Source organism: Engystomops pustulosus, chromosome 11 (genome assembly GCF_040894005.1).
Source record: "Engystomops pustulosus chromosome 11, aEngPut4.maternal, whole genome shotgun sequence".
NCBI classification, from domain to species: Eukaryota; Metazoa; Chordata; class Amphibia; order Anura; family Leptodactylidae; genus Engystomops; species Engystomops pustulosus.
Genome location: NC_092421.1, coordinates 21597629 through 21609429, shown reverse-complemented (window position 1 = coordinate 21609429; position 11801 = coordinate 21597629). Strand labels below are relative to the sequence as shown.

General features: G+C 40.5%; 1 protein-coding gene across 1 annotated transcript; it reads left to right on the top strand.

Annotated features, from left to right (window-relative positions):
- Positions 1-3982: 3982 nt before the first annotated feature.
- LOC140106471 (toll-like receptor 12) lies at positions 3983-7002 on the top strand. Its single transcript, XM_072130923.1, has one exon. It carries the CDS (start codon positions 3983-3985, stop codon positions 6674-6676), a length of 2694 nt encoding a protein of 897 aa, XP_071987024.1. The 3' UTR covers positions 6677-7002.
- Positions 7003-11801: the final 4799 nt, after the last annotated feature.

Below are 11801 nucleotides of genomic sequence, written 5' to 3'. Positions count from 1 at the left end.
AACGTTATTGTAGCCCTAAGAAGGGCTGTTGGGTTCTTTGAGAATCACTCCTGCCTAACAGTAAGCTAATAGAACACCCTAACGCTTTCCCTGACCAGCAGCAGCTCTCTCCCTAGCGGCATCCAGAGACAGAATGATCCGAGCAGCGCGGCCAGCGGCTAGTCTATCCCAGGGTCACCTGATCTGGCCAGCCAACCACTGCTATCGACGTGTAAGGGTACCACGTCATGCTGGGTGGAGTGCAGAGTCTCCTGGCTTGTGATTGGCTCTGTTTCTGGCCGCCAAAAAGCAAAACGGCGGGAGCTGCCATTTTCTCGAGCGGGCGAAGTATTCGTCCGAGTAACGAGCAGTTTCGAGTACCCTAATGCTCGACCGAGCATCAAGCTCGGACGAGCATGTTCGCTCATCTCTAGTAAGGAGTTAAAGGTAGTAGATTTGGAACCTCATCATTTCATAAGTTTCTGGATTCCCATCACCTTTATCCTCCAGAATCTCAGGAGTGCAGCAATATACAGTCCTGGCCAAAAGTTTTGAGAATGACACAAATATTATATTGTCACATGATCTGTTGCCCTCTGGTTTGTCAGATGTTTTTATCACACGCAGAAATACAAGTGCAATCATATTATGAGTAACAAAAGCTTTTATTGACAGTTAGAATGAGATACTGCAGCGAGTCAGTATTTGCAGTGTTGCCCCTTCTTCTTCAGGACCTCTGCAATTCTCCCTGGCAGCTCTCAATCACCTTCTGGACCAAATCCTGACTGATAGCCGTCCATTCCTGCACAATCACTGCTGCATTTTGTCACAATTTGTTGGTTTTTTTTGTCCATCCGTCTCTTGACCACAAGTTCTCAATGGGATTAGGTAGAACAATAGTGACCGCACACTTGAGGTGGGTGGTGCTCAATGTAGGATTCTCAATCCCGTTCAATCTTATACGGAGAACATGGCACACACCAATTCTGAATTTTTCAAATGATTTTTATTTCAGTGATTCTATCACATAGCAGAGCCTTCACCATAGTATAAAGCAATTTAAAGAGTAATTTTTCACAGATCATAAATATTTAGTACGACGTTTCGGTCATCACGACCTTTGTCAAGTAGGATCTGACATGAGAGATCTGCAATAGGGGGGAGTAGTGAGGAGTACTCAATGGGATTAGGATCTGGGGAGTTTTCAGGCCATGGACCCAAAATCTCTATGTTTTGTTCCCTGAGCCATTTAGTTCTCAGCTTTGCTTTATGGCAAGGTGCTCCATCATGCTGGAAAAGGCATTGTTGATCACCAAACTGCTCTTGGACGGTTGGGAGAAGTTGCTCTTGGGGGACATTCTGGTCCCATTCTTTATTCATGGATGTGTTTTTAGGCACGACTGTGAGAGAGCCGATTCGCTTGGAGGTGAAGCCGCCCCACACATGAATGGTTGCAGGATGCTTTACAGTTGGCATGAGACAAGACTGGTGGTATTGCTCAACTTGTCTTCTCCGAACAAGCTGTTTTCCAGATGTTCCAAACAATCGGATAGGGGATTCATCAGAGAAAATGACTTTGCCCCAGTCCTCATCAGTCCACTCCCTCTACCTTTTGCAGAATATCAGTCTGTCCCTGATGTTTTTTCTGGAGAGAAGTGGCTTCTTTGCTGCCCTCCTTGACACCAGGCCTTGCTCCAAGAGTCTCCACAATCTCACAGTGCGTGCAGATGCACTCACACCTGCCTGCTCCCATTCCTGAGTAAGCTCTGCACTGCTGGTAGCCCGATCCCCAAGCTGAAGAGGCGGTCCTGGTGCTTGCTGGTCCTTCTTGGGCACCCTGGAGCCTTTTTGGCAACAATGGAACCTCTCTCCTTGAATTTCTTGATGATGTGATAGATTGTTGACTGAGGTGCAATCTTTCTAGCTGCGATACTCTTCCCTGTTAGGCCAGTTTTTTGCAGTGCAATGATGACTGCATGTGTTACTTTAGAGATAACCATGGTTAACAGAAGAGAAACAATGATGCCAAGCACCAGCCTCCATTTAAAGTGTCCAGTGCTGTGATTCTTACTTAATCATGATAGATTGATCTCCAGCCCTGTCCTCATCTGCACCCACACCTGTGTTACTGGAGCAATCACTGAAACCATGTTAGCTGAATATTATTCAATATTCAAATTATGCTGCCATACTCAGTCCACTACCACTGAATACTGAGTCAATACTATTACAGTACAGTTACTGATAAAACTATTTAAAAAAACAATACCTCCATAGAGTGACCATGTATGTGGACCTGTGGCACTATTGGAGTGGCCCAGAAATGTCACAAGACAGAACTGGCACCTATTAAGCAATACTATGCTTTACCATCCCACATAAGCAGAACTTCTCTAAATTGTGGCATTTCGGGTCACAGCAGTGACAAGTAAATCTGAATTCAGCATCTGGACGTGGCAGAAGGTCATCCAAAAAGTAACAAACCGGGTCATTTTCTCCTTGGCTTGCCCGATTGCAGATGTCTTTCCAATGCAACACTTTCGATCAGGGACAACTTCCCTGTGTTTTGTATATAAACAATGCAAAACTTGTGGAGCTTTTTACCTTTTGCGAGCCAGGAAGGGAAGCACCTGTGATATGGGAAGCCCTTCCCTCTCTTTGTGTAAACGTGGACTATGTCATACACCTCCTTTAGCATGTCTTTGGGGAAACTGTATTGTCACAAGTTTATACTTCCTCATCCCGGAGCAGCTACAAAGAGATTAAAAGCCTGGTATTACTGCTCCACTTAAAGGGATTGTCCACTTTCCAAAAGTTATTATTTATATATATATATATATATATATATATTTATATATATATATATATATATATATATATATATATATATTTATATATACACAATATTTCAATATTCCTACTCACAAATCCCCATAATTTTCTAGATCTCTATTTGCAGAATTTAACAGGATGCTTAATTGCTTATTTTAACAGGTGCCCGCTGGGTGCGCCAAATACATGAAGACCGTGCTCCGGTCTTCTTGGATCTGGCGCACTCTGCAGGATAGCGAGGCAAACTGCACTATGTGTAGTTTGATGCAGTATTAGTAGATGTGGACCAAAGTATCTAATGGAGTATCATATGATAACACATGCAATCCATATCAAAGAGCCACCGGAGAGAGAATTTACTGCCATACCTCCTGTACATGGCTCTGACATGAATACAGCCTTAAAGGAGTATTCCCATTTTAGCAAATTAAAGTTAATATTTTTATGATAAAAAGTTATACAATTTTCCAATATACTCTCTCTATCAATTCCTCACGGTTTTCTACATTCTACGGTTTGCTGTCATTCTATAGAAATCTTCTATGTTTCTTCCAGTGGACAGAAATCTGACCACGGTCATACAGGTGCACGGCTCGTTATATCACAGAGAGTAATCAGCGCCGTGTGATATAACGAGCCGTGCACCTGTGTGATCATGGTCAGATTTCTGTCCACTGGTAATAAACATAGAAGTTTTCTATAGACTAACAGCAAGCAGAGATCTAGAAAATCGTGAGTATTGCTACAAAAAGAAAATTGGAAAATTGTATAACTTTTTATAATACAAACAATAACATTTATTTGCTGTAATCGGAACACCCCTTTAAGCTATTTCTGTGCAAACGATCTACAAATTGTTCTTCTTGAGCAACATGTGAAGACCAGGTTAGAGAAGAAGTACAGACATTTGACTTTCTTTTTTTCTCTACATGTTCCTTATTTTCTTTCAGAAAGGAAGTGTTAAATGTGTTAAAACTCAATTGTTCCAAATCACTTCTGTGCAGACTGAGGTATGGAACATCACAAAGCCATGATGGACACCACACACTTTCTTTTGAAATGGATTATTTTCTCAATTTCAGCATGTACTTTTTGTCAGTGCATCCTAAGGCAGAAGTGTCAGGTGCTGGAAAGGAAATATTACTCTGCAGTCATGGATCTAAATTTCGATATGTGCTTGGAGTTTGAAGAGCTGAATTTTACAATTGGGGTGAATTGTGACATGGTAGGAGATCTCAGAATGTCACTTAGGGAGGTCCCATTGGACACAGACTGGCTTTGTCTAACAAACTGCCAACAAGTTACAATAGAAGCGAACTCCTTCTATAACTTCAAAAGCTTAAGAGCACTTAGAATTCATGGAAATTTTATGACTCCAGCAAAAGCTTTCCAAGGTCTTCCTCAGCTGTCTATACTGTGGATATGTTTAGAAACTAAAGAGAGTAATATAACGCTTCTTGAAGATACATTTTATGGACTGAATGCTCTGCAAGAACTGAAATTATCAGGCATGAGTATATCAAATATGAATTCTTCCATTTTTAAGCATTTGGAATTCCTAACACACCTCATTCTGCAATCTAACCATATCACTTCACTAAGGCCGGTACTGCTGATGTTGAAGGAATTCAAAAATTTACAAAAACTCTCAGTAATTGACAATGATATCTACATATTAAGGGAATCTGACTGTGTAACTTCACAACGTCCTTCAACCAATGGCAGATTTATAGACTTTAACATCAGTTACCTGGATCTGACCCGAAATTTGTTAACAAAATCTGAAACAAATGGTCTGTGCAACTTTCCTCACCTGAATTTCTTTAGTTTCGAAAAGAGTGGAATGAACATTGAAGATATCCTGATATCTGGCATTAAAACAATTAAAACCATCATTGCAACAGGGAGTTCTTTTTATTCATTTGAAATCTGCAAGTTTTCTTCTCTCTTCAAAGTCAGGGAACTGTTGCTGCAAGAAAGTAACATACATCAATTTAGCACCTCCAAAGGTTCATGCAATGAGTTGAAGAAGTTAGACTTTTCCATTAATCATTTAGAGGCAATTCACTTAGGTCAAATGAAATATCTTAATAAGTTATTAGAACTTGATTTAAAAAATAACAAAATATCATATGTAAAAATTTGCGGGAATGACTCCACCATAGAAATGGATTTGCGCTCCCTGAACTTATCCATGAATTTTTTAACAAGGCTTAAAAATCTGCAATTTTCCTGCCTCAAAAATCTTCTTTTCTTGGCCTTAGATAATAACAGAATTAACTTCATTGAAGATTCTGCGTTTGATGGTCTGTATGAGCTGCAAGTTTTGGATTTACAATATAACAACATATTTATTATAGGGGAGTTTACATTTCAGAACTTGGTTTCGGTGACACATTTAAATTTATATGAAAATGTCATTGATCAAATTGATGGGAATGCTTTTACTTCCCTAAAATTTCTTCAAGACTTAAAGTTGACTTATCAAGACCCGATTGATATATACTGGTTGCATTCACTTGGATATTTAATTCAGTATTTGTCCTTAAAATTAATAGATTTGCATTTAGTAAATGAGTTTTTTGAATTTCAATGGTTAGAATATTTGGAATTAAATACAAATTACATATTGTTAGACTGTGAACATCTAGTGTTCAAGAAAGCAAAGAAGTTGTACTTAAAAAATGTACATACATTTCAGTGTATTGATAGTCTAGATGTATATAATTATCCTATAATGAATTTTACAAATCTGGAAAAACTTCACTATTCTCCCGATCCTAATTTTCTCACAGATCTCTCTCTTAATGACAGCATGAAATACTTAACAAAGTTGAACTTCCTTCATCTGAAGGACATAGACAAACTGGTTAAATCTGGACAGATAAATAGTCATGAGTTATTTCATGGATTATTTCACCTTAAAGTTTTGCATTTAGAAAATTCGGGAATTGACCAATTAGATTCTGAAGATATTTTCCGAGATTTAAAGGAGCTGGAATTTCTAGTCATTGAAAACCAAATCATGCAAGAGGTGAAGGGAAATGTTTTTGCAGGAATGCCAAACTTAAAGTACGTTTACTTTTTGGAAACCAGTTTTCCTTGCAATTGTAAATTTATGGAGCTACTGGCGTGGCTCGAAGCTGGAACATCCGTGTCAATTATTAATTTCCACAAACAGAATTGTTATGTGTACAACATTGAGATGAATTTTGTGTCCTTCCTACAGGACAATTGTCAGGATAATCTGGATTTTCTAATGTTTATATTGACTTTTGTCTTTACTCTGCTGTTTATGTCCATCTCCCTCTTCTATGAAAGTATCTGGTGGTATATTCTATACACATTCTACACCATCAAGTGTTGGCTGAGAAACAGACATAGAGAGAGAGGTCACTATGAGTACGATGCATTTGTTTCATATAATACCTACATTGAACAGTGGGTAACAGAGCAGCTGCTTCTTAACCTGGAAGAAAACGGTCCCCCATTCTTTAAAGTGTGTATCCACAACCGAGATTTCGAGGTTGGTAGAGATATAATAGAGAACATTATGGACAGTATATACAGCAGTCGGTGGACAATCTGTGTTATCAGTCACAGTTACCTTCAGAGTCACTGGTGTTCACTGGAGATGCGGATGGCTACATACAGGCTTGTCGAAGAGAGTAATGATTCCCTTATCCTGATATTCCTGGAAAACATTCCTAGGGAAGAACTTCAATATTACCACAAGCTCATAAAGATTCTAGACAAGAAAACCTACCTGAAATGGCCAGAAGATGAAGATGAGAAGCAGCTGTTTTGGGCCAGACTCCGCAATGTTATTAGTAATGATGGAAGAAAGCAAAGATTACAAGAGTAATAGTAGAGACCACTCTCTGCTGCCTATTACTGAACACAAGTACTTCTTTCTATAAGCTTACTCACCACTCCGTTGACACTTAGAACTTTTTGCTTAAAGACTTTGTTTAGATGCAAATATTTCTCAAATATCTAATTCTATGTCTTCTCTTTCTTAAAATGGTAAATAGTTTAAGTGCTTTTTACTGCTTTGTTTTTAATTATTTTAGTTTAGATTCAAATTAATGGATAAACAGATCACCTAAAAATAATGATTATTGAATCATATAATATATAATAATGCAGCAGGTAAAATATCAAATGCCTATGGGTATATATAGAAGCAAAAATGGCAAAACTTTTTTTTTATAGTGATGACTTTTTTTGCATTTGGTTATTTTTGCCCTTTTCTTTTCTGCTTGTATAATTAATGTTGATTAAATATTCAAAATGATCATAACTTGTTCATATTATTTACTGATTTTGGGGTTATTTTTTATTACTTTACACAGAAAATACTATAAACGATAGAAACCATTTTAAATAAAGGCAAATATATATCTTGAAATATTTCTGATATACGGTACCTGGAAACATACTGTAGATATGAACAAAACTGTACATATATTATGACTTGCACAGTTACATGCAGGAAACCTGAAATGTTGAGGAAATATATACATTTTTGTAAAACCTTTTATTGTTTGGAGAGCATTAATGAGTGAAATGCACTCATCTATCCTCTTCCATCCACTTTTCATCAATTTACACAGTAGTTACTAGTAGTCTGTAAATTTGAGGTTGATCACTACATATAATTCAGAACCTTATCATTGCAGTTTAGTAGCATATCAACATGAATGTCTAGTATTTCTATAACTTCCATCTATTGAGAGAGTTAGGCCCCTTTTACACCTGCGTTTTTCACGCGCTTGTTCTGTGTGTGCTTTTGACGCGCAGAACTTGCATTGCACTCTGACCCATTGTAATCAATGGGCTTTTTCAGACTTCCATTCTTTGTCACGCACACACACACGTTTTTTTTAACGCACGTTTAAATCTCAGCATGCTCTACTTTTGCAAATCACGCGCGTGAAAAACGCACCATACAAGTCTATGGAGACGCATCAAAAACACACTCTGAGACACATGCAAGTCCAATGCAAGTGCAATGCGTTTTTCACTCATCAATTGCCATAGAAAAGACATAGTTCAGTCCTGAGTCCTTTTCACGCGCATTATCTGCACATGAAAAACACATTGAAATTGCATTGAAAACTCATGTGAAAAACTGGGACACTGAGCAAACTCCAACTGAAAACTGATTGCACTCTGATGCAAAATGTGCGTTTTTCACTGACCAAACCCTGATCGCTCCCTGATCATACTCTGACGTGGAAGGGGCCTAAGGGTCTTGCCTGAATCCATTAATAATTGGCACAAATTTTACAAATCCCTTTTAATGTGCCTGAAATACATTCTGTCTCTGTGCTGTTCTGGATATAAAAAGATCCACACATTTTAAACATGTCACAATTTTGCAATAAGTAGATGATTGTCGGGAATTAGGAAAATATGCAGACGACTTCTTTCACTGTATGTAATATTATATCTGACAAATGTATCGCAAATCATTGAATGGGGCTTGGTCTTGGATTAGAAAAAGCTAAAAGCATCCACAAAGGAATTTTTTAGGAATAATAGAGATGTTGTCAGAACTCGCAAATTATTCTGATGGGATCAGGTTTCAGGCTTCTTGCTGGAAAACCACAACCAGAGCTGCCTGTGATTGACAGATCCAGTTCTGATCCTGGGAAAGCTGGGTGTGTCTTTGTACTCGTTTTGCCTGCAGCTGCGGTTTGAATGATGGATGGCGGAGCCAGTCAGTGCTGGAGGCAGTGTCCATTACTGCCATATTCTGCCCAGCCCTTCATTGGCTGCTGGTTATTCAGTCTATCTGTGTATCTAGTGCTCTTGCGTTTCTTGCTATTCTGTGTACTGACTTCTGCTTTGCCTACCGACCATTCTATTTGCTATACGATTCTGTACCTTTGCCGCCATCTTGGTTTTGACCCGGTTTGTTTGACTCCATTTGTCTGTCTGTATCTATTGTTTGTCCCTCAGTAACGTTTCTCTCCTAGTGTGACCCCACTTTCCTGTCTCAGGCCTGTGTTAGTATTCTGTGCACCAGTGTGAACACTGACCTATATCTGTATTCCAGTTACCTGTCCGCTCCACCATCCAGCAGCTGCCAGACAAAGTAGGTTTTCCTGTCATCTTGTAGGGTCTCTCAGGGACCCTCAGTTAGGTTCTTGATAGTGGGTTCGCCCTTATCAGGGCGGTTTATCTGCTTTAGGCAGGGCCTTAGCCCGCAGGGACGTCGCAGGGTGAGTTCACCACCACTTACCTAGTCTGACAGCTAGCGCCAAGCCTGGTTGTGGATGTGCGGTTGCTGGACAGGTGCTGACAGATGCCTTTTAGTTGCTTTTTCCTCTTGATCCTAAAGCAGCCATAATTATGGGAGAATATTTAAAATAGTGCAACATCCAAACTGGGGCCTAAAAAGATATGGGGGCAGAACCAGGAGATGAGTGGCGAGCTTGGTGGCAGCCTAACCATGGATATCACAGTAGCACAGCCCTGGTGTAGGTGTTGTCCGTAAGTGTCAGGTCAAGCAGGCTGAAGCAAGAAGAAGGGGGCACTACCGATATATGTGTAAATGGGTCCAGGCTGATGGTATAGGGGAGGCTTATGATGTTAGCAGCTTTAGCCAGGGACACATATATGGAAACACGGATGATGAGAGTACATAGAGTTCCTCTATCTGGAGATCTTGCAAACAGATCAGCAGCAGTAACAGGTTGTGCAACTTTCCTCTATGATGGCATGCAAAAGGCTGTCTGAATTGAATTGTTTATAGACAAGAGCCCAGTAGGGTTATCAGTCCTACTGGTCCACTCCAATAAGATTACCAAGATGGGACACACACTTATATCACTAACTATTGCTAGTAAAGAGATTGCTGATCTGCCACAGCCATAATGATGGATATTATTGCTCTCCCTGACTCTATAGTTACAGTCAGTTAAATTATTCAGGAGAATATAAAGAGAGGGATAATGGTGTTGGTCTCACCAGGCAGGAATAGTATTGTCAATGGCTACCCATGTGATACAATGCTGAGACATGATTATATAATGACCCAGAAAGCCACATGACCTGCCATTTGACAACACTAGTCTATGTAAAAGTGTAGTGAAGTCAAAAAGTGTTATGATGACAACTGTAATGTCACAATAGGAACCCATGTGATGTAGAAGGAGCCTTTATTTCTATAGATCTAGATAAGGAGATGGGAGTACTCCTTGATCTAGTGAAGCTTCGCAGCTTCTTTTAGGGGTGTTCTGCCTGGTAAAGCGTACACCCTTCGGGACTCCCCCTGCTCCGTGTCACTATTATCTAGTTTGAAATTACCATATAGATGTGAGTACTGTGTGCTGCACTGGCTGTATGTCAGAGCTAGTAGCTGGTACTGTGTACAATGCTCACACGTGTAGCTCTGTAGATGGCCAGGGGCGAGCCAGGCCATACTGGTTCATACTGACATGCGTACTGGGGATGCCCAGAAATTTCAATCTAAATTATATTGACTAGTAGCAGGGGGCAGTGCCACGGAGCGTGGGGAGGGGTAGCTGTCTTATACACTCCTTGTCAGTCTGAATTCATATCTACAGGAGGAAAAAATATTGGGCAGAAGCTGCAACATACAGGAGACACACAGGAACCAGAACAACATATTACTGGCATCTACACTCACCGGCCACTTTATTAGGTACACCTGTCCAACTGCTCGTTAACACTTAATTTCTAATCAGCCAATCACATGGCGGCAACTCAGTGCATTTAGGCATGTAGACATGGTCAAGACAATCTCCTGCAGTTCAAACCGAGCATCAGTATGGGGAAGAAAGGTGATTTGAGTGCCTTTGAACGTGGCATGGTTGTTGGTGCCAGAAGGGCTGGTCTGAGTATTTCAGAAACTGCTGATCTACTAGGGTTTTCATGCACAACCATCTCTAGGGTTTACAGAGAATGGTCCGAAAAAGAAAAAACATCCAGTGAGCGGCAGTTCTGTGGGCGGAAATGCCTTCTTGATGCCAGAGGTCAGAGGAGATTGGGCAGACTAGTTCGAGCTGATAGAAAGGCAACAGTGACAAAAATCGCCACCCGTTACAACCAAGGTAGGCAGAAGAGCATCTCTGAATGCACAGTACGTCCAACTTTGAGGCAGATGGGCTACAGCAGCAGAAGACCACACCGGGTGCCACTCATCTCAGCTAAGAACAGGAAACTGAGGCTACAATTTGCACAAGCTCATCAAAATTGGACAGTAGAAGATTGGAAAAACGTTGCCTGGTCTGATGAGTCTCGATTTCTGCTGCGACATTTGGATGGTAGGGTCAGAATTTGGCGTCAACAACATGAAAGCATGGATCCATCCTGCCTTGTATCAACGGTTGAGGCTGGTGGTGGTGGTGTCATGGTATGGGGAATATTTTCTTGGCACTCTTTGGGCCCCTTGGTACCAATTGAGCATCGTTGCAATGCCACAGCCTACCTGAGTATTGTTGCTGACCATGTCCATCCCTTTATGACCACAATGTACCCTGTAACATCTGATGGCTACTTTCAGCAGGATAATGCGCCATGTCATAAAGCTGGAATCATCTCAGACTGGTTTCTTGAACATGACAATGAGGTCACTGTACTCAAATGGCCTCCACAGTCACCAGATCTCAATCCAATAGAGCATCTTTGGGATGTGGTGGAACGGGAGATTCGCATCATGGATGTGCAGCCGACAAATCTGCGGCAACTGTTGTGATGCCATCATGTCAATATGGACCAAAATCTCTGAGGAGCTTCCAGCACCTTGTTCAATCTATGCCACGAAGAATTGAGGCAGTTCTGAAGGCAAAAGGGGGTCCAACCCGTTACTAGCATGGTGTACCTAATAAAGTGGCCAGTGAGTGTATAAGTTACTGTTTGTGGTTTATTTTGTGGTTCTTGTGTAACAGGTTCCCTTTTACGAAGAAGAAGTGTATTACTTAGGAGCACGTGATATAAAGCAATGCTTTCCGATGGTG